The 24,351-nt window shown below is 38.5% G+C and overlaps 1 protein-coding gene across 2 annotated transcripts in view; it reads right to left on the bottom strand.

Annotated features, from left to right (window-relative positions):
* Positions 1-24,351, bottom strand: part of LOC136875806 (prostamide/prostaglandin F synthase) — a 73,178-nt gene that overhangs the window by 20,932 nt on the left and 27,895 nt on the right. The window contains exon 3 of one of the 2 annotated variants that reach the window (XM_067149409.2): positions 15,698-15,801. In XM_067149409.2, coding sequence (XP_067005510.2) covers positions 15,698-15,801 — 104 coding nt within the window. Of the gene's footprint in view, positions 1-15,697; positions 15,814-24,351 lie in introns of both variants that reach the window. The other variant, XM_067149408.2, reaches the window with a different exon arrangement.

Here is a 24,351-nt window from a genome sequence, read left to right on the forward strand (position 1 = left end):
GAATATTTGATCTCCCAAATAGCAACTGCACGTCAGACGCCAACAGTTTCCATATGCCACCAAGTCTAACAGTCTATAAGAAAGGGACACCGAGTGTTATCGTATGCGGTACCGGACGCGAAAGACAACAATGTACCGCAGTGCTTGCTATAAAAGCCGATGGCAGAAAGCTACATTGTTCTAAAACTAAAAACAATGCCTAAAGTCATTTCCGCGAGGGATCCATGTTCGTATCCAAGAAAAAGGGTAACATATGAGTAACACAGTAAAGGTTTCCACCTATTCAATACAAAATATATTCACAATATTTTAAAATTATATGGAACTAGTTTCGATCCATCTAGGGGTCATCAGCCACATCAAAGCAAAGATCACTCTTGACGAAATCCTAAGAGCATGTTAATTTTAACAGTAAGATTATTATGGAATAACAAGTGAATGTGGTAAATGAAAAGAGATGTTAGTATGGGACAGGTGAGTAATAGCTAATAAATATACAAGGAATATAGATAAGAGGTTTGGAACAAAGTATAAAAAGGGGGCTTAGTGTTGTAAAAATTATATAATCATGGAAAACAGTAAGTCCTTATAATGAAGAATGCAATGTGAAATGACACATAAAATTATATATGGCTTAGGAAGAGTGGTTTAGGAGGGGAAGAGGGCTTAAGGTGATTTGTAGTTGGAAATAGGTGCACCATCTATTTCCGATTTTCTAAATACGAAATAATCCATCAAATGCAGAGTTGTGATAGTGATCTTCACCTTATGGCTGATAGTCAAACTCAAGAAATTCACATGCCTTTGGTGGTGGACGAGGCAGTATCTGCAGTTTCGTAAGCCATCAACCTTAAAGAAATACATGAATCAAAGCTGGGGGAGCAAGTTTGTATTTAAATCTCTAATTATGATTTAAGTCTCGTGGAGGTTTATTTATATATTTATCAATGTACAATACTCAAGTAATTGTAATTGTTAGGAAAAAGCATGCTGACTACTATTCATTATTTGGATAATAACGCGTGTTATACGGTAATTTTCTAATTACTGCTGTAGTAATTCTTCCTTCCTCCCGTTAGTTTTAGCGTCTCTGGTCCGTAGCTTATTTTGCAACTGTTTAACGCTTAAACACTGAAAATCGTCCGTAATATACTAGGGGATATACCTATATACAATTAATTGATATAGTCTTGGAGTAAAATTAGAGAAGATACAATCGCCTTTAGCTCAGAAAACTAACATTCTATACATTACTCGCAGCTGACTGGGAGAAACATAAGACGATCGCCTTGCGCTTACCCAGTACTACACGAGCGCTATCTGGCGCAAACTTTCTCTGCCTACATCCCTATTGTGTAATTTCTTTTGAACAGTGTGTAAATTATTTGTGTGTGACTGACAGCAGTATCTTTGATAAACTCTCGAACAGTCACCTATTTTATTTAATGTCAAGTGCACCTAACAACGAACTGTGCTTTCCATTTCAACCTTATTTTGTTCGTCAAAGTGTTTAGTATTGTTTCATGACTGACAGAAGTGTCTCTGATAAACTCTAGAGTAGTCATACATTTCTTTCAACGTCAAGTGCTACTTTATTTAGTGGAAAATCACCACGAACAATTTTCAGTTTCATTATTTCTATTCATGAACTGTGCTTTTATTTTCTTCCAATCTCTATGGTACTCGCATCTACATCTTTTGTGAACTTATAAATTCAATCTACAAGATTAAGAGTGAATTCAACGGCATATCCCAACCATATTAAATGAAACAGTGCTGTTAAACCAAAGTGTGGGGGGGACTAATTCTGGACACTCGTATAAGTTATGCGACGAGTGATTACCCCGCAACACCGTCTGAGATCGTCCAGAACGTCTAAATTCATGACTCAAACCCATATCAAACCAACCTGGGTGTTCCAGCCTTATCTCAACGTAATGTTGCCAACTTCCAGAACGTGTTCCAGCCCCGTTCAGTCTGGTGAACTGGGAGCACGGGTCATTAAAAGGCGATGTTGAAGACTGAGACTATCAACAGTAAGGTGATGTGCACTTTGAAATGCATTTTCTGAATTTAAAAAATTATTCAATCTTTTTAAAATTTTTCTTGTAGATAGGACCCTGCCTCCTGTACCAAGCCCTAGCTAGAAACCATCCAGAACTGCCCTTGAGACCTACTTCAGGCTAACTTTAATATTAATTCATAAAGTCGGGCTATTTTACTGGTAAAGTATGTACGTCAAAACTACATTTGATGGTGAATATATAGAATCAAATCTAAATACATCAAGATTGGGACAACCACGGGAATCTAGAATTCCCTTTAATCACGCATTAATACCTTTGAGGCCAAATCGAAAAACCTATCTGAAGCCAAACTTTGAGACCTCAAATCACTGATGCGCCTGATACTTGCAGATGCCAAATAAATTTACCAGGAAGATGCCAAAAAAATTTTCCAGGAATTTCAAGGAGATTCTGACACCGTGGACGGCATAGAAGGATTCAGATCCTGATTTCGAGATTGAATGAACTGAGTTTAATCACATTTTCTGTTCCTATTCTGTTCGACTGAGATAAGTAATTAAAATTCTATACTTTCTTTCAGAATCACTTTATTTTCCTTGGAATAAGGTAATCATAACCACATATACCAACCTTCATATCCTTTACTTAGTTTATGGGACTGGAATTCTGATGATCCGGTCTAGGAACCCAAGAATAATGGCTGAGAGGATTCGTCGTGTTGACCACACGACACCTCGTAATCTGCAGGCCTTCGGGCTGAGCAGCGGTCGCTTGGTAGGCCAAGGTCCTTCAAGGGCTGTAGTGCCATGGGGTTTGGTTTGGTTATTCTGATGATAGTGATGCTTGTTTAAAGGGGCTTAACATTTAGGTCAACAGCTCCTAATGGTATGAGAGACTGCTGTGTGTCTGAAGCAGAACAAAACTTGCCCAAAGGCTTGAAAATATCCATGTTAGTACTGTACTCTCAGAACATAATAGGCCTATCATGCAGGAAAATCCATTTTTAAAAAACACGCACTGCACTGTATAGACTATTGCTCACTTCTTACCATTTGTATTTGACTCAGATCAGTTGAAATTTGTCAAATCAATACGTGGTTATAGCAGGGACTTTAAGGAACAGCTCTCCTCCTAGAGTTTCTCCATCTAAAGCTTGAATAATGTGCCCGAGTTGTTGGTTCAAGCGCAGTGGGAGATTCAGGTTTTAATCACGACTGCGGTCACATATTTTTTGAAGTCTAACTCAGAAGATACTCAACAGTAAGGGATTATTGGTATAGCATTGTGATGCATTTTTCGAACGTGAGAAATACCATAAGTAGACTAACTGCCATTTACGAACTGTGGGTACAAAAATGTTAAAATTTGGTGAGAAGGTGCAATCTATTATCGTGCAACACCGTGAATACCATGTTTGACAGAATTATGTTTGCTCGAATTTACACAGAACCCTAAAGTTAAACCAAATATCTCAAAACCAACTTTTGGTGCTTGGTCTAATGTGTTTAACGTATTTGTAATTTAGATTTAAGCTTAGGTTAGGTTTTATAGACAAATTCTAGTCCTGAAGAAGATAGCTTTATACTCAAGTAACCGAATGCCAAAATTATAATATATAATCATTTTACACTTAATATGCCCAATCTGGACACTCAGACATGATTCTTTCCTACGGCATCTCCCTTTAGAAAGCGCAATAAGAATTAATGCTTGACACACATGTAAAGGTATTCATGTTCAGCTGATGATTAAAGTCGAAACCGGTCCTGTAAGCTAATTCCTACAATAAAATCTGTATTTGTAAGGTGGAACCCTTTCTTGTCTAAACATATGGTCTCATGATGCATAACGGCATCCAATTCTGAACTGCAATTAGATGTATCCTTATTATAACAAGTTAACTTCGTATGTAGAGGAAATGATCTACTTGTTCCAGAGGCATGCTGGAGATGGAAGTATTTAAATTCCGGAAGGCGGTTCCAGGAGCTGGCTGTGCAAGTATCCTCATTTTGACAAATCTTGCATATGCCCTACTGAAACAACAGAACTGAAGTTCAAACAAAATACTTTTATACAAAATACAGCAGAACCTCATTAATTCGAAATCTGTTCATTCAAAATCCTGCCAATTCAAAAAAGCTCTCGTTCCTGGAAATGTGAGGTACAGTTTTGTAGGTTATTTATATTGATTAATTTGAAATATAGATAATTCGTACTTCGAAGTACAATGTCTATCCCATTACCAAAATTTAGACTTTCAATTCAAAACTCTTTTTACATTAAAAAAAATTGAATTTAACAGAGTAATTTAAATTAAAAATTTCTCCACGTTACGATAGAACACGTCTTCCAGAACATGCAGGAGTAGCTTTCGCGCTTTCACTCACTTCGGTGTGCTTACAGTGTGCTTCATAGTTGCTAAGTTTGAGTAAAATCATGATTGTTTTGTATTCAGCTTTTTAAGGAATGGCACAATATCACAGAGTAGGCAGTGTGCGGAGAAGCAGAATCCGTGAACACTGGTGATGTAGACGTTTCGCGAAAAAGTGTGGTTCATATAGCCTAATCAACTCATACGCACTGAACAAGATTGTCACTCGTATATTAAGATTGTCAATGCAAATTAAACTGCATTTTTTCCTTTTGGGGTCCAATTGATTTCCTGCTGCATCCTACACAGGTCCAATTTGACATTAGGCAAGCATGGGAAGGAAATACATAAGTAAAAACACACGTTCTGGGTTCCTTGGACAAGTCTCACAAAAAAATTGATGTCTCCTTTCTGCCTCCTATCACTTTCCTGTCTGAACACACGGCACAGTCCTTGGTTTTTTTGTCCTCACAAGCATCTATGATTTGTAGCTTCCTGTTCAGTCAAAATTGTTCATCAAAGCTGCTCTGTCGGCCACGCTTATGGCCATTTTTGTTCCTAATTTCCCCAACAAGCCCCATAATAACTCGCTCCCTGTAAGTCTTGCGATTCACCTCAGGCTTATTTTCTGCCTTTTGTTGCAAATTATATAGGTGAAAACTGTTCACCAAAGCTACCTCCAACACCCAGAAGAACAATTTCCTCAACCACTTCAGGCTTTTCACTATAAAACCGTTAGATGAACAGTACTGATCAGCACGATTGACTCCTCCCATTTTGGCGGAGTAATCGACAATAGCAACAGGCTTCAAAAAGCTGACTTCTCCTTGCCCATCCCACCATTGCTGGGTTGTGCCATGTACTAAGAACCAACTGTGCTTGTCTTTCCACGAAAATACCATGAACTTTTCTTCCTTTCACAGAGCATGGATTTCATGCTTCTTCAGATTTAGTCTCCTATTTTTCAGCTGAGGTGGTAGTCTCAATTCAATAGCACAATCCCAGTCAGGTGAATTTTCCTTTTCAACAGTTCTCTTGTCAGTTCCATACTAGTATAAAATCGGTCAGTAAACAAATGATAATCTACAGCTTGAGTAACTTTAAGTACATCTGTCACCAGCTGTAAAACAATACTACTGCCAAATGTCAAACTGGGTAAAAGTAAATTTAGCATAATAAACGAGCCAAAGTAAGGAATCAGAGACAAAACGTACCCATTCAATTCACCAGCAATAACATATCCTAATCCCCCCACTTTGTTGGCTTTTGTGGATTGTGGATTATACATTTTGAATAGAATACGCCCCTTGAAGCTCACAGTATTTCGTCAACTGACAGATACTGACCTGGCCTATAAAATTCCGAGAAAGACTTTCCTACATACTCTAAGACACTTCTAACTTTACTCGTTCTTGTAACCATTGTTGATGCACTTGATTGTGGAGGAGGAGAAACACGAAAGCCCCAGAATATCTGAAGAAATAGTTTCCGAGAAAAAATGTCCTTACAGAAGGTCCTTACAAAAGTTGTTTTAGAGTTTTCCTTTTTGTATGTGCCATATTCAGAATGAATGCCATCATTTCAGCGACGGTAACATTACCTGGGTCCCATCATATGGAATGTTGCTGCAACGGCATACGTTTGGTAATACATTCTCTTACATACCTGCTAGTTTCCTTACATATTTCATAGAACAGTGAAACCAGGAACAGCAACAAAAAAAAAATCCAAAGGAGTTACCGGTTTCTTTCCTGTAGTAGGAGGCATGTATCCCATAGCACTGTTGTGAGAATACTTGGAAAAAATACAGTCTCCTTCATAAACTTTCCATTTATCAGCCGCTACATCACCATTTTCGCCACTATCTTCCACCTCAATTTCTTCTTCCTCACTCGAAATATTCTCAGATTTGGGAATACCAATGTCACCATCAGAATCAGTCAACAAATGATCGTCAATATCGCCACTGTCACATAATTATCTGTAAATATCATTGTGTTCCATGCCGCGGCTGGTGGACGCCAAGTTGATAATGAAAGTAAACACAGCAGTGACAGTGAGGAACTATCTCCAAAGAAAACAATTCAGCTTAAAGGAATGAACAGCAGATGGCAGTAGGCAAGAGAGAAATGCCAAGGCTGTTTACTGCGTAAAGCTCGGCGCCATTTCTGCTCCAGCATACGAAATACATAACCTTAAAGTTGTGTTGGACTAGATCTGACATAGGACTGGAACTGAAAATTAACGACTGAGTCAGACATTGGACCCCAAAGGGTTAATGCAGGGCCCAAACGGACTTATGGTTTTAAAGGAGAGAAGTGTTAGGCTGGGAAATCATACAAAGGTGGTGGTCACTGTTCAATGCAGATGGGAGCGAGAGACTTCCCCCCCCTTCGTCATAGGAAAAATCGATACCGGTAAGCCACGATATTTTAAGGGTGTTGGGCACTTTCCGTGCGAGTACAAGGCATCTAAAAATGCAAACAGTACAGTAGTCCAAAAAATAAAGCAGTTTTTCAGCATAGATTTATCCTCTTCTTTGAATTATGTTTGTTTTTTCTTTTGTTGCGTGAGGTTATGTTTGCCAGCGAGTTATTGAAGTGCATTATTCGAATACTGTAAATGCATTTTGTTGGATACATTTTGGAAAAAGATTTTTCCATGGCATTTGAAAGATTTAAACTGTGAATGAAGGTTAATTGCATACAATAATGGGTCTTGCAAACATTTTGTGACGCGGCAAGGGTTGGCATTTCTGAATTACGAGTTGGCGGTTAATTGAAAATTGTGTAATTCGAAGTCCGATTATTGCGTCCCAATGACTTTGAATTAACAAAGTTTTACTGTATTCATTTTCTACTTAGGTGCTAACAAATTACAACTGCCCTAACTGCTGAAATAATGGAAATACAAGGGAGGACATCTAAAAAGTGACTCCATAAATTCTCAAAACTATGCGGAGACTAACTATACATACAGAGTTATACAAATTAACCGATTTACTGGACCATATGCCCACAGGGGAATACATAAATTCGACAAGCAGCAAAAATTAACAATGAAAGACTTGACGACCTTATCAGTGACATACCTTATATTCTCTTTAAATCTATCTTTAACTACACTTATTAGGCTACTAGTACTGTATTCATTATTTAAAGAAATAATTGCTTCCTTCACAATACGTGCAACAGACTTGCTATACGAAATAGTGTGTCTAGTATATATACAAATGTTAATCCAAAAAGTGCTTGAGGCAAATATACATATAAGATGTTTTTGTAAGTATCCTACCAACAACACTATAGATATTTAAACAAATAATGGAATGTTCCCAACTTCTCCCAACCCAGATACAAAACAAAGTGAACCTAACCTACATAATCTACTGAACACCAATATTCATTCCACTAAATGGATCTCACTCTCGCAAAACTAACCTACTTTTAATAGGTATTAACTACTTTATCACTATGATTAATGACAGCACTTTCAACAGTTAACATCCACCAGTGCATCCAACATTGCCATCTTTGCTCTCTCAAGAACTGTTGTGCTTAGTATGCAGTCATCCCATTGGGTATTCATAATGGATATGAGCTTTGTAGGTGGAAGCATTCTAGTTTGACATCACAACAATGTAGTCTAGGTTTCACGTCCATAGAGCAAGGTGGAGTTAACTAGTCGAAATACCATCAATTTGGTGTATATTCTTAGAGCTTTATTCAGGAAGACTTTATGAGCAAGACATCCAAAGGCTAGAAGGGCAGCATGAATTCTCTTCTCCATGTCCTCTGATGAGCAGTTGCTTGAAAGAATATTTTCTAGATAGAGCAAGTGATCTACTTGTTCCAGAGGCGCATTTGAGATGGAAATATTGAAAACTGGGAAGGCAGTTCCAGGAGCATGGCTGTCACGAGTTCCCTCATCTTTGGAATGTTTGTCAGGCCAAATCATGCATATGCAGTTTACTGACAGTTGCAGCCCGTCAATGTTCTGGACGGTCAAACAGTCTTAAAATCGCTACCATTAATGCTTTCACAGCCCGTACTTATAGCCTATACATTATCAGTCTTAAAATCGTCCATACTGCTTTTCTGGGCACTATATCAAAGTCCTTTTCCAAATTTTAGAACAATAAAACGAAAGGCCTTTGTTCTCTGCACTTATCCTGTAGCAGTTTTCCACAGACGATCATGTCAAGTGCTCCTGGAGGGAAAAAAACTCTCACAGATTCATAAAGTACCTTCTCAGACTGTCTGAAGATGATTCAACAGAATTCTAGCAAAGTTTTACCATGTCATTGTAATTGCCACAGAAAATCTTTGTGCATTCGAGGGTTATTATTTAACTAATGACCGATCGGCTGCAGCTTTGCAAAGTTGGTGCGCCATCGAAATGCGCATGCATGCCCTGGACATGAGTTGACACCAGTTTCAACATCATTGCATATGGTTCAGTGTTGGCAGTTGAAATGTTTCAGATAATAGTGTGTGAAATGAGTGATACGGCAAGGAATGAGTTAGCGGTGTGCATTCACTGCCAAATATGCGAGGTGTATGGCCCGAATGCAATGAGTGACAGCAAGGTGCATAAATGGGAGAGATTGTTCAAGGACACGCAGGACAATGTCCATGATGAACCGTTATAGTAGTGACCTGTAATCTGACAATTTGGGGTGTGTAGTAGACAAAAAACCATGAAGACCGGCGTTTCACAATTTCCACTCTGTCACAAGTTTCAAGGCCAGTGCTATACAAAATAGTTTGACACCTTGCAGTTCAGAAAACGACACTGATGGGTTCCCAGACTGCTTCCTGATGAACACAAAACTAGGAGAATGGCTTGAGCTTTGCCTTTTTGTCCCGATACAGTGAGGAAGGAGATCCAAGTTCGAACCACATTGTTACACAGGACGAAACATGGGTTTCACATTTGAATCTTGAACCAAAACAGCAATCAATGGAATGGCAACATGTCATCTCCAGTTATCGGGAAATAGTGGGTTCGAGCCCCACTGTTGGCAGCCCTGAAGATGGTTTCCGTGGTTTCCCATTTTCATACTAGGCAAATGCCGGGGCTGTACCTTAATTAAGGCCATGGCCATTCCTTCCAATTCCTAGGCCTTTCCTATCCCATCGTCGCCATGAGACCTATCTGTGTTGAAAAAAAACAATTCAGCAGCGTCCTGTACAACCTTGAAAAGGCTTTGGCGTGCTGTACAGAATAAGCAATGTGGCCTATTTCCATCTGGAGTTTTCTTGCTGCATGGCATGCACAATCTCATTCTTTTGCTCAAGAGTTAATCAGATCTTTTGAACGGAAGCAAATGAACCAACCATCGTACAGCCCGGACCTTCTGCTGAGCGATAATCATCTGTTCCATTACCTGAAGCAGTTCCTCTCTGGTCAGCAGTTTGATACCAAGAAGTGAAAATAGCAGTTGAAAATTAGCTTCGGTCACAGGCAGCAGAGTTCTACGCTGAAGTGATACAAAAATTGGTGAAACACTGATAAATGTTTAACAAATACTAACTACGTAGGAAAATAGCTAAATGTGTAAAGAGGCCATAATAAAAAGGTTCTGGCAAGATTATTACTTTCGCTTCTATTAACAAACTGACCTTGTTTAAAAAAATAGCCTTTGTACTTTTCACAGATTGAGAAAAGACCTTTGACTGTTAACCAGAAGAAAATTTGGAAGAATACGAAAAAGTTTGGAATTCCATACAAGATAAGTCTGCCTTAAACAGGCAATGAACAACTGGTGTACTTAAGCAGAAGATGAAGGGAAGCCATCACAACCTTTTGCTGTGAAAAGTGGAGTAAGAGAAGGAAGTCTTCTGTTGCCAAACTTGTTTACCATGACACTTGTTTGTATGTTGAGAGAGGCAATTAATAGAAAGCACGGATTCAGTATGGATTAAGTAACAGATTGCAAAAACTGGATTTAGCAGGTCTGTCTTCTAGAATTTTTTGGGACAGGGAAATTAAACTCAATGACTTAAAAATAGAAGCTAAAGAAGTAGGCTTAAAGATAAATACCGTATTTCACGGCATAATCGTCGCCACCGCGTAATCGTCGCATCCTTTATTTTCAATACAAAAATCGGACTTTAAACCTTTAATTACATAATCGTCGCACGTCCAAATTTTGTTCACTAATCTGGTTAAAAGGTAAATGGAACTGCAACGTAAGTTGCACATGAATGCGCAATTTAAATACGTGTATGGTTTATGGGCAATTTTGCAACACAGTCACGTTTGCGACATGTTGCACAACGTATAAATAAATAATACCGGTATATGTACGACGCATGGCTTACCGGTAGACTATCGGCAGTTTGACAACGTGGTCGCGAGACAGTGTACTATTTATTCACCACCTACATATGAGTTCCCATTTGAAATACGTAAGGCTGTAAGTTATCGCTTATCGGCAACGTCGCCAGGAAATACCGGCTAGGTAGGTTGAATGGACCTCGAACCAGCCCTCAGATACAGGTAAAATTCCCTGACCCGGCCGTGAATTGAACCCGAGGCCTCCGTGTAAGAGGCAAGCACGCTACCCCTACACCATGGGGCCGGCTCCTGTTTTATTGCGCACAAAGTGAAATCCAAGACGATAACGCAGATTTCCACGGAATTATTCAGCCGAATTATTTACGATGTCTCAGTTGTCATCGCTAGACTCTTATCTTACTACTACGTCATAAGTGTCCGGGCATGGGATGAAAACTTTTATCCAAGCAGTCAAGATAATTATTATCCAATGCTATTAAAGTTTTATTTTATAAACTCGTCAGTAATGTAATGTAAAATAATCAATAACTGGGAAGAAATATTAAGCTAATTACCGTATGTTTAAAAGAAATTGAAAAAAATGAATGTTGTTACTGATGTCTCGGAATACAGTGAACTATACAGTAGATTTACACCGCGCTAGCTAGAGCTCCGGTTTGCGAGCTTTGCGCAAGCTCAGTAGTGTGTCGCAACCAACGAGCTAAACTGATAAATTGTTGCATGCTTCCTTGCTGCCTAACAGTATTGGCTGCTCTGGAATGGACAGATCACAGATGCATTTATTTGTTTCAGATTTACGTGATTACTGTAGACGTGTGCGTGAGAATTTAAGTTTTTAATTTGTGTTTTGGGTGTTTGCAGAAATAATTTGTTTTAATAGTGAACAATTACGGAAAGTCATTTATATCGCAAAACATTAACGTGTGAAGCATTTATAAGCGATTATGGGTAAATATAGAAACTATTCTGCGGGCTTCAAGCTAAGCGTAATTGCCTTCGCTGAACAGCACGGGAACAGAGCTGCAGAAAGAAAATTTTCTGTGAGTGAAAAGTTGGTGCGTGACTGGCGGAAAGTAAAAAAACAAGCTAAAAAGCACAAACCCTTCTAGACGCGCGTTTAGAGGTCCTAAAACAGGGAAGTTTCCTATAATTGACGAAGAAGTGTTTAGGTACGTCAGTGAAATACTTAACAATGGCTGCAGTGTATCATATGAAATGTTACAAATTAAGGCGCAAACACAACATACTGGTAACTCAGTTTAAGGCGACTCGTGGGTGGATTAAGGGGTTCATGCGACGACACAATCTGTCAGTGTGAAGAACACTAAGCCAAAAGTTGCCTGCTGATTACACGGACAAGATTGTAAATTTTCACCGATTTGTCATACGTTTGCGCAAGGAAACTTCGTACTTGCTTTCTCAAATCTGTAATGCCGATCGGACTCCAATCTTTTTTGATATGCCTCGCAACAGCACTATTGCGCTAAAAGGATCACGGAGTGTATTAATGAAAACCAGCGGTAGTGAGAAGTTGCGATGCACGGCAATGCTAGCCATTACAGCTGACGGGAGAAAGTTGCCGCCTTACATCATTTTCAAGAGGAAAATGATGCCTAAGAATATACAGTTTCCCCGTGGAATTCATGTACGAGTGCAACCAAAGGGTTGGATGGACGTAGAACTCGTGCTGGACTGGGTTAAAACTGTGTGGAATAGAAGACCTGGTGCACTACTAAAACAACCAGCTCTGCTTGTTTTAGATAGTTTCCGAGGTCACCTCGTGAACGAAGTGAAGCAAATTCTCACTACAGATAAGACACGACAGATAGTCATTCCTGGTGGCCTAACATCTGCTTTGCAGCCACTAGACGTATGTGTTAATAAACCCTTTAAAGACCACTTACGTCGATTTTACAACGAGTGGATGATGAGCGGCGATCAGCAATTGACGCCCGCCGGAAATATCAGGCGTCCACCCTTGGACTTGTTATGCTCGTGGGTGAAGAAGAGTTGGGATCTTATACCACCTGAACTAGTCTCCAAGAGCTTCAAAAGGACTGGGATTTCGAATGCACTAGACGGTTCCGAAGATGACGCAGTGTGGCAGGGAGACGAAGAATCTGATACTGGTATTAACAGAGGCGAGGACGGCTCATCAGATAGCGAAACCTGCAATAGCGACACCGAAGATTTCGAATAAATTGCGTACCGGTAAGTCCGCATTTCACAACAAAGCGATAATTTTTTGCAAGTGTAATATTTTAACTTTAATACTCAAATTAATGACAAATTAACTTAATACGTTCATTTTTATTTTCAGGTTGGAAAAACGTTCGCCGAATTGTTGCGAAAAATTATGATTTTTGTTTTAGACTATTTTAATTATTTTGATGTATAAACGCGAGTATTACGTGCATCTTAAATTTGTATCAAATACAATTTAGTTATAAATACATTTTTTGAGTAATACAAATACTGGTATTAAATATTCATCGTATAATGGTCGCACCCTACAATTTTTTTCGAAAATTTTGGTATAAAAAGTGCGACGATTATGCCGTGAAATACGGTAAACAGACTAAGGAAATAACCATCATAATCATATAGAAAGGGTAGAGAAATTTTGTTACGAAGCATGGTCAGCCAAGATGGAAGTGTTTTTAGAGGGGTGGTGAGACAAAGGCAAAGGAGCTTTTGAGCTTCTGAACAGTTATGACCGATACAGAGATCCCCCAGCTCCCACATTTGTACAGAAAGAAAGCTAAGAATACTCAACTCAAATGTTAGATCTGAATTACTATATAAAAGCGTGACCTGGAAAGTGACCAAAGGACACTGCCACAAACGTACAGACAACTTAGGCATGGATATCAAATTTCGTTTTGATGGAGGCCTTTTCAATCTGGCAAGACTTTGCTCACAAAGACGTACTCTGGTTATCCGGGTGACGGAACTGCAGTAAGCTGATGACACCACATCTCCTGCTCTAACACCTGCAGAACTACAGACAATCAACTGCTTTAAAACTGCATGTGATCGCTTTGGTCTTGCCATTAATGTGAAAAAAAAAAAAAGTACTTGCACAACCTGCCCCAGGATTAACACTTCCCGAGTTCAGTATTTCCAGCTCAGACATAACACTGGAACAGGTTGATCACTTTTCATATCTTGGAAGCATCTTGTCTAAACGTTGTAACTGAACAAGACATAGATAAAAGAATTGGGGCTGCTCATGCAGTATTCGGATGGTTAATGCACAGAGTCTTCATGAATAACGAACTAAAACTGCATACCAAACTCATGGAGTACAAAGCTGTTGTCATTTCCACGCTGCTGTATGGCTGTGAAACTTGGACACTATCGTCGTGATATCAAACAACTTGAGTACAGCCGACGACAGACTTCTATAAATCATTGCTTGAGGTACATTGGGAATATCAAAGACCATCTCAAACAAAAACATCTGGTAGGCCACAAGTCAAAGTTCTATACAGCAACAGATAATGGAAAATAGAAGTGGATTAGCCACACCCTAAGAAAACCAGAAGAAAGCATCAAAAAGCAAGCACTGAACTGCCATCCACAAGGTAGTCAGTCGCAGGCAAGGCAGACCGAGGGTCACCGGGAAGAACCATAGACAGGGATACAGCTGGAGATAACATTGGCAGTAGATACAACGTGCTGGAGAAATTGTCACTATGTTCCACCTACGGATTAAAGGAAATGAGCAATTCAATTGCCACAGAAGCATGGGATGGGACAATGGTGGATTACATGTCAGCAGGGACATTTTGGATTTCCCATACAAGGATCAGGGAGAAGAGCCTGGTTTTTAAAAGGTAAGCCACCACTTTGAATGAGCTCGAAGGGAATGCTGTCCAATTCAGGTGCCTTTCTTGGCTTCAGACTATCAAGAGCCTCACTAAATTCCTGAAAAGTTAAGAGAAACTACCATCCGAGGCTGTGGAGGATGATGTGGCACATGGAGAAAGCTGTCCTGCAGCTTTGTCAGTGGCTTTCAGGCTATCAGAGGAGCAGACAGAACCATACAGCCCAGTTATCCCAACAAAAATTCCAAGTCTCTGGTATTTGACAGACTTTGTGGAGTTCCTTGGCCTTTTGTTGCCACCACCTTATTTCAGTCAGGTATTTTTGTCTGAGCTCTTGTTAGCACCTGGTAGGCACCCCTCTTGGCACTAATGAGGCCAGCCCTTTCTCTTCCATCATAAATTACCTCTACAGTCTATTTGAAGTTTTTTAATGGAGTCCAGTTCAGCATATTTTGTACTGACAATGTTTTTATTTAGCTGATCTAAAAGAGCATCCTGAAAAAACAAAACTCACAGAAGTAAAAAGTCATTAAAAAATTATTTTCTAAGCAGCGAGTGTAGTAAATGTTGCCAAAATGTTCTTGTACCCAAAAGTGAATAGTCCTCTCCTTATAAACATGCAATAGTTGTGGTGTTCACTGCTGGGACATTTGAGAAAACTGTACAGCCGAACATTTACTTAACATCCAAACCATGTTACAAAATTTGAGTAAACTAGCTACCTGTCAGTTCTATGCTAGCTCACACTGAGAAGGAAGAGAAAGACGCATTCCAATGACAAACTCCTATGAAAAAGCCAGTAATTAGAGTGCGACTTCCAGAAATTGGAAACAAAACTGCCAAGCAGCAGTACTTTTCCAAAACTGTAAACCTGTGTTACCATCCCTATACAGAGAATTTAATTCCACCTGATCACCAGAACATCATTACTACATCTACTAAACAGCTGGAAAAACACCCCTCAACATGCAATCATGACCTGATAACACAAAGAAAATTCTGTTAGATGCAGTGAACGCACACAAGTATGATATACTCATGTCGGCTGCCTAAAGCATTATTATATGCCTATCAAATCAATTCTTAAATTCACATTTTAGAGCACAAAGAAAATAATGAAAAAAAAAAAAAAAATTTAAAGGAAAACTTAATGGTAACAGACTTACACGAGCCATTGCAGCTCTTGCCTCACTGGAAAAGAGAGCAGCCAGGATACTGAATAATCCAAATCTCTTGAATGACAGCGCCTTGTAAGTTGACTTGTCCACATCTACGAACAATTCTACAGAAAATAACCATATTAGTGGAAGCATTTCCAGTAGACAAGCATCATCTTAACAAGTCATAATACTGATATGCAGTGGCATTGACTTCAAATTAATTTGAGGGGGGAGTGGAACATGCACCATGATAGACAAGAACATTGAGATTTGGCAGAAGAAAACTAATAAAAGCAAATACTGCTATACTGTATTTTTCTTAACATATTCACATTTAGGCCTAACTGAAGAAACTGTAACTTGCAAAATATAATTTCTGAGGTAATGCCCTTTCTTCACAGTAAAAGAAAAAAGAAAAGCAGGCCTAAACATTAAAGTGAATGTTCCTCCCTTGCATTACAATTTTTCTATGATGGCCTAACAGCAGAAAAATAAATATAACAACCTAAGTATTAAAAAGTATACATTTCTTTTTTAAACATTTGTCGATTTAAAAAATAATTCATATTTACATGAAGATTAAAGAATGGCTACAGAATGAAGGTACAGGGGACTGCTGGTGTGAGCAGGCATTAAGGAGAACAAGGGAAAATAATTAGCATATAAATAATGCACAGGAGAGTTTTCCACCTATTCAATACTAAGTTGTATTTAGAGTATTTACTATCAGCACACTATCTTTGTGCATTTGTGTACGGGGGTGAGGAGTAAGGAGGGAGCTCTCCCGGACCCCGATAGTGGTACCAACTGAATGAAAATGAAATCTGAATTCAATCGAGAATATGATCGATCGATATGAAGTTTCTAAACCATTATTATCTTAAGCCAACAACTGTGTCATATACACATTATATAACATTTCTCGATGCAAATCTTGTTCCTAGCATGAATTCTATAGTGTGGCTTTGCTGTGTAAACAACAGTACTAGTATGTATAGTGTACACCAGATGTCGCACAACGATGCTTAAGTGATTCATAGCTTGTGTTTCAAACGTTGCCAGTACGAATCTCGAAGATTGCCGAGGTCGACCGATACAGCACTAGGGTGTAAATACACCAAGATAAAGTGTGCCGATAATATATGGAACTAGTTTCAACCCTACTCGGGGTCATCAGCCATATTAAAACATACCCAAAATAAATTCGAGATCCTAAACATGTTTTCTAGCAGTAAGAGTCTTATCAAAAAAATAATTTTACAATATGAAGTGTTGCCAATGAAAATGAAATATTACGTGTGATGTAGGCGAGTAATAATTAATACAAGAACATTATACATGGTGAGAATTCTGAAACAATAGTACAAACAAGGTGCTCTGTGTTGTTGAAATTTATAGACTCATGGAATTCAATAGGTCCTGACAATACATAATGGGTGCTATGGTAATAAGAATGAACACAACGTAAACTGACACATAAATAAAAATAAAGGTATGTACAATGTATGAGTAACAAAATGTGTGGTTGATACACTCTGGAAGAAGAGTCGACTAAACACTGTATCTAAAGTTAAAAATTTCATTGTTCCGTATTGAAGAATATTACAGTTAAAATTGAAATAATTGATAAAGAGATTCAACCTATTCAATACATTTCTTATTCTTTTGTATTGAATAGGTTGAATCTCTATCAATTATTTCAATTTTAACTGTAAACACTGTATCAGCTTAAGCAGATAATTTGGCAATTGGTGCATTGAGTAACCAAGCTGTGTTGATGGGCTGCATGGTTGACTTGTGCAGAATGTGAAGTTTTTGAATTTTTGTTGAGAAGAAAGTAGATACTGCGCGTGGTGATATTGTGGAATTCTCAGTTCATCGCAAAAACAAATTGGACCTATTAAAATTGAGAAAAGCCAGTAAAAAGCAATATGCGCACAAAAGGAAAAGATTAACACAAAGTGAATGTCCATTTACATTGGTATTATGAATTTACTCATTCGGGACAAATATTTCAGATTCCCTACGGGAATCAACATCTATATCATCTGACAGCCAAGCAGGCATCAATTTTTGGTAAGGAGACAAAGTCTCTCCTAGTGCATTGGCACTGCCGGTGGCTGCAAGTAGCCTACGCAGTGGCCTCCGCGGTATGCACCAGCCAGCATCTTGGTAGGTGTGCTAGGTACCAACTGATGAGCCCAACCTAGCACACTAAGGCGAAACGCTGGCAACCAGGAATGAGTTAGCTGCAAAATTTATAATGTCCAATACTGGACCATTTATACTGGTATGCGAGCTTGTATCCGGGAGATAGTGGCTTTGAATCCCACTGCTGGCAGCCTTGAATATGGTTTTCTGTAGTTTCCTTATTTTCACACCAGGCAAATGGTAGGGGCTGTACCTTAAGGCAATGGCCACTTCCAACTCCTAGGCCTTTCCCATCGTCGCCATAAGACCTATCTGTGTCGGTGTGACAAAGCCACTAGCAAAAAAATTCAACGTGTTGTCCCTCTATTCTTCACTGGTGCTTGGCATATCTTTTCTTCGAGTGTTCAATGTTTTTTGTTTACTGTGGAGGTCCCTACCATTGTGGTGTGCTCTATGGGGGCTCTGCATTACTTGAAAGCCCTCCAGTTGGTGCTGACAGCAGCGTGTTCTTTATTTGGTATTGCGCCAACAGTACTATCTTCGTCGGAGTGTGCTGGGTGGTACTTATGTTGGACAATCTGACTTGCTAATGGCTTCCTTTTTGTTTACCTTCCTAGCTATCATTTTGCCTTTCCATCTCCTTAATCTTCCTGGACATGCCACATGTCTGTTCTCCCTTTTGTTACTATACTACACATGCTCATTCGTGTGACCTATTCTAGTCCATTACTCGCGTATTCTTCATTTACTTGCGACAGGATCATCCTAAAAATACCAATATAGTTTGTCCATTATTGGAGATTACAAATTTTCCAGCTAACTCATTCCCGGTTGCCAGCGCTTCGCCCCAGTGAACTAAGTTGTGTCCATCAGTTGGCAAATAGCACACCTACCAAGACTCGTGGCCAGTGCATAACGTGGAGGCCACTGCTTAGGCTACTTGGAGTCACCGACAGTGCCAATGCACTATGAGGGACCTTATCTCATTTTCAAAAATTTATGCCTGCCTGGCCATCAGATATCAGGATCATCACCACACATGCCATGTAATACTCCAAAATAATGAATAATTATAATTGTGAAATAAAACAATGAATAATAAAGGTTTTCATTACAATTCAAAGCACATCACTTAAAGTTTCACAATATCATTGGTAGAAAGCATTAAGCTGCATGTACACTATTTATAACAAATAACAGGAGCACGAGCACAACATGTCCTCTCGCTACAGCACTCATCCTAAACTAATATTGTACTAAATACTGTTGGACCCATATTATCAACTTATTTGGTCAAAGTTTGAATCCATGCACATTTTTAACAACTTTCCATTGTACTTTAATATAGTATTAATACTGAAGCTATGTACATGTTAACGTATACTCCCATTGCAATTGTTTACACTTTTATCTCTGATTTTTATGAATCGCTGTTTTTGTCATGTCTTTGATATTTTGCTGATGACCTCTATTTTAAACAACTATGTAACTTTTAAACAAACCATTTAATAAATGGCAGAAATGTATTGAGTAGGTGGACCTAATATAACTGAATTATTTCTGAATTTTGTCTTATATTCGGAACCAGAATGAAGTTTATTGTTTGTAATACAGAGATCAATTTATTAACCAGAAACAATCAATTTCACAAAACATTTCCCATGCTTTTTTCTCTTACAAATCTCACCATGCATTTTTACAGAATAGCAATACCCTAGACTTACAGTATACCTATCTTGCAACTATGTTTCTTTAAATGAGTCGTTCCCAACTGTAAACACAACCATGATTATCAATTTGTGCAAAATATGTACCCAGTGAACTATCTGTTCCCATCTACAATCAACAGAAAGTTGATCCAGATATTTCTTTTTAGTCCCTCCCATTTCTTCAAAGTGCACACATTGTTTTCAATCTTACTTGAAACTACACTTGCTTCCTCATGCTGTAAGGTTCCAGACAGACTCAGCACAAAAGAGAAACCTGTGCTAGCTGCAGTTATGCACAGAGGAAGAAGTTTTAATTTCACTGCTGTCAAAACATTACCTAGGATATGGTCATGGCTTTTATGCTTGCCGATAATCATTGGTACGGGTAGCCTAACGAATTATGCTATCCTCACCTTATCTCTTAGTCTGTGCTCGTTTCGTCATTCATGCAGGACTTACAGATTATTCCATGTTAATTTTGCTCTACATCGCATGGACACCGATAGGTCTTATGGCGATGATCAGAAAAGAAAGAGCTAGGGATGGGAAGGAAGCAGCCATGGTCTTAAGGAAGAGCCCAAGCATTTGCCTGGTGTGAAAATGGGAAACCACGGAAAACCATCTTCAGGGCTTCTGATAGCAGGATTCAAACCCACTATCTCCAGAATGTAAGCTGACACCTGCGCGATCCTAACCATATGGCCAACTCACTCTGTATACTCCATGTTAAGAAAACAGCACTGTTCTTATGGACCTACAAGGAGTGACCCCCCTCCCCCTCCACCTTTTCCTTCCCCCTTTAATCTTTAACTTACCGGGCGAGTTGGCCGTGCGTGTAGAGGCGCGCGGCTGTGAGCTTGCATCCGGGAGATAGTAGGTTCGAATCCCACTATCGGCAGCCCTGAAGATGGTTTTCCGTGGTTTCCCATTTTCACACCAGGCAAATGCTGGGGCTGTACCTTAATTAAGGCCACGGCCGCTTCCTTCCAACTCCTAGGCCTTTCCTATCCCATCGTCGCCATAAGACCTATCTGTGTCGGTGCGACGTAAAGCCCCTAGCAAAAAAAAAATCTTTAACTTAAATAGAGATTTTACTCATTTATGTACTGTCATTTTTATTGTATTGGTGAGAAAACCAAAAGGAGTCCCTACTAAACCCACGGTTTTCCCGTATTGCTGTGAAAAAAAAATGATCCACTTAAAAACCCCAGTCCCCTTGAGTTTTGAAAAATTTGCATCTTAGTTCCTTCCCAGTATTAGTCTGAACTCAATGACAGGGTTTTTCTAATATACGTGCCGCTGTTTTCCTGCAATGCTGTTGAGAACAGTCGTTTGATATGGCAACAAGGAATGACCTAGCAAGACTTCTGGGGCAGGTTGGAGAGTCCCTGCCAAGTGTAAATGAAGGCTATCTCCTCTCTGCTACTTTAGGTATAGTTTCATATTCTTGCTTGATTTTCTCCTTTCTAAAACTGCACCCCTGCTAGTATAGTTACCTCAAAGCCTCATTATCCAATAACTTAATTTCTGTCATTTACCTCATACCTATACATGTGCGTGTATTTTAAACACATACAAATGATTCTCCTGATGCTATCAAATAACTCCTCTGAATGCTGCCCTTCCATTCTCAACATTAAAATAAACTTACCCATATCTTTCCCCTCCACAGTACAATACTGAAAAATCTTGTACTTTTATGTTGTATAGCCGGCCCTGTGGTGTAGGGGTAGCGTGTCTGCCTCTTACCCGGAGACCCAGGGTTCAATTCCCGGCCAGGTCAGGGATTTTTACCTGGACCAGGGGTCTATTCCACAAAAGTATGGGCTTGTACATTACAAGTAAATTCCCTAGTAACTAGTACAAATACCAGAGTTTCTGTTCCACAAAAGAATTTTCTACAGTTGTACTTTACTACTCCATACTTAAATTACCAGTGAATTTTTATAGGCATGTTCCACAAAAGTACTAGTACTTGTAACTTACTAGTGAATTGGGAAGTATTCTCTACCAGTGAAAGGACAATATATAAATGTACTAGTGCTATTTAAATATACTTATTTCAGATACATTTTGATAAATATGTGGTCTAGCAGTAGTGACAGTGATGGTAATAAAAATGAAAACTACCGTCTGTATAGGGAAGAATAAACTTCCAGTTTAACACTATTTGAATACAATGAGCGTTTTAGGTTAAGCACAATACAAGTGGAAGAACTTTTGATGGATATTTATCATAGGTTGAAACATCCTACGAACAGAAATAAATCTCTCTGCTAAACAACAGTTAGGCCTACTAACAACACTGTTTGGCAAGGAAATTGTGGTCAGTACTGCACCCTTGAAAATTGGTTATTGGTCTGTATAGAAAGAATATTTTATTACTTGAGTGGAACAATACATAAAATTATCATCCAGGAAGGTGATTTCAACTCTGCACTGTCTGCTAGCCAGCAGGGAAACAGGTTTTTCCCGTGCCGTGTATGCGAGTCTAGTTTTTTTTGTGCCTTGAAGACATCAGAGGGGTGGCACGTGGACAGGAACTCTACCAGATTAAAAGCGATCAATACTTTGAGATTTTGACGTCATAATATTTAACCAATTGAACCGCAAGGTTAGCCCGATCGCAAAATCTCAGCCAGTAAAATTTAATTATCAAACACACCTACGTCTTGAAGAAATAAATACCCATGTACTTGGGGAAATCTTTCTCATTCTCATTTGCTCACTGCTCATTTGCATTCTGTTCTGCTCAGTTGCTCAGTCGTCTACGGGAATAATTGTTCGAGCACATGTGTTATTGGAAACGGCGTATCCGACGTGGAATATTACCAGCATTCATTTGAGGAAAGACGATAAATTTTCTGCTTCTGAGGAAATTTTGGGACACAGAAATATCGGAAACGCCGCAGTTCAGATTTCCTTAACTTTATAAATCTGAATTTTTTTTTAAAGTAGGTAAAAACTGTGCCATCTTGAAGAATCGAGTGTGTGTTATGAACTATTTCTAAGACAGATCTTTTAGTTTCAGCTTTCACCAGAAGACGCAAGATCCCAGCAATCCTGAAATATCTCGGAAGAATGGAACTTCAGCATTACGACGGAGTTTGTATTTGTCCTAAGTCCTCGCCTCCTGCAGCCATGTATCATTAAAATGTGAGGCATAATTCAGCCCGGGAGAGAATAACATCGGAGATGGAGTTTGGTTAAATATTCACTGATCATCAACCGAGTCCAGAAGCCAAGTCTACTACAGCTAAGATTTTAAATTATACTTTCTCTATTTTCTGTTGTAATAATTATGTAGACGTAGTCCTTGCTTGAATATTTGAGATCATTTCTAATAGTCTTTGTAGTTAGGAATTTCACTCTTCTTTCACTGGTGTTGGTAGATTTGATGTGTGTGAGAGTGTATTTGGGACCTATAATTTGTTCTATTTGAGTGAGTGCTTCGTGACATGTTCTCACTGTCCCATGATAAGTCTAGGAAAGTGTTAAAAATATTTGACCCACGCGATAATAGTTATTAATTTATAAAATAATGATGGAATATTTTTTTGAATTATTTGGGACAGAATATCGACGTGTTCTGTGAATTTAGGATTTTTCCTTGATGCTTTGTGGTTTACCATAGATTCGAGATAGAATAGAATCATCTATGATTTCATTAAACCATAGCCTGCGATGACGCGACCGCGCGCGTATAATAATAATAATAATAATAATAATAATAATAATAATAATAATAATAATTGGCATTATTACGGTCTAATAGAATGTTTAAAGGTCATGAGTGTAATTATTACTGTGCTTATAAGTAATTAATGTGTGCTATATTGAAGTAGATGTTGGCCTGGAATATTGGTCGTGGCTTGAATGTCCACAAATTTTGCATTTACTGTTATTGGTATTTTTGAGACTTGTAAATGGATCTTAAGATAGGATTTATGTGTGTCCATTACATGAGTCAGTTAAGGAAGAGAGTGTGTCTTTGAACATAATTTCTTCTTATGCAGCACATGTTGATCAATAATTTGAGATAATAAGAGATTAAAAATAACGTAGTCGTGACTCATAGACCGTATGCGCGAATGTTTATTTATCTGTGACTGTAGGCAGTTCTATGGAATTTTAGTGATGATTTCTACTGCAAAATTATCCTGGAACATCGTTGCGGAATCTATTTCATTGGAAAAGTGATAATCCTGTCACAATCACACGTCAGACGATCGTAATGGTAGCCCTGGTCTGATATGGTCATCGAGAGAAGCTCTCATATTTCAAATAAAATTTAAAATTAAAAATCAAGAGATAGGATTCGATAAATTTATTTAATAATATTACCGTGGACCAAAGCTTGAATGTGAGATGGATGAATGACTGATTTTGTTTATAATTGTGATTTCCATGGTTATATTTCGTCATGATATGTGTACGCTGAGCGCGTAAAGTTTCGATTTTTTGTTGTTGTTTTGTGGCGAGCATATTTGGCTCAATTATGAATCTTTAAGTGATTTTATGACGGAATAAGATAGATTAGGATCTTTGCTTCGAGGGAAAATACTTAAGCAAGGATCGCGTCAATGAACTAAGCTCACAAAATGTAAAATGTTTAACGCTACAATGCGAGAATTTTGAGTCTTTATTGTGAGTTGTGCACAACAATAGGTCAATTGACATAAAAATAAGAATCAAATGAGTTGGATATTTGATTTCAAAATAATTTTATTATATAATTTGAAGCTTAAATAATTAATTAGAATAATATTTAATTAATAGAAATGATTGATTTGATTTTTC

Source organism: Anabrus simplex, chromosome 6 (assembly GCF_040414725.1).
Source record: "Anabrus simplex isolate iqAnaSimp1 chromosome 6, ASM4041472v1, whole genome shotgun sequence".
NCBI lineage: Eukaryota > Metazoa > Arthropoda > Insecta > Orthoptera > Tettigoniidae > Anabrus > Anabrus simplex.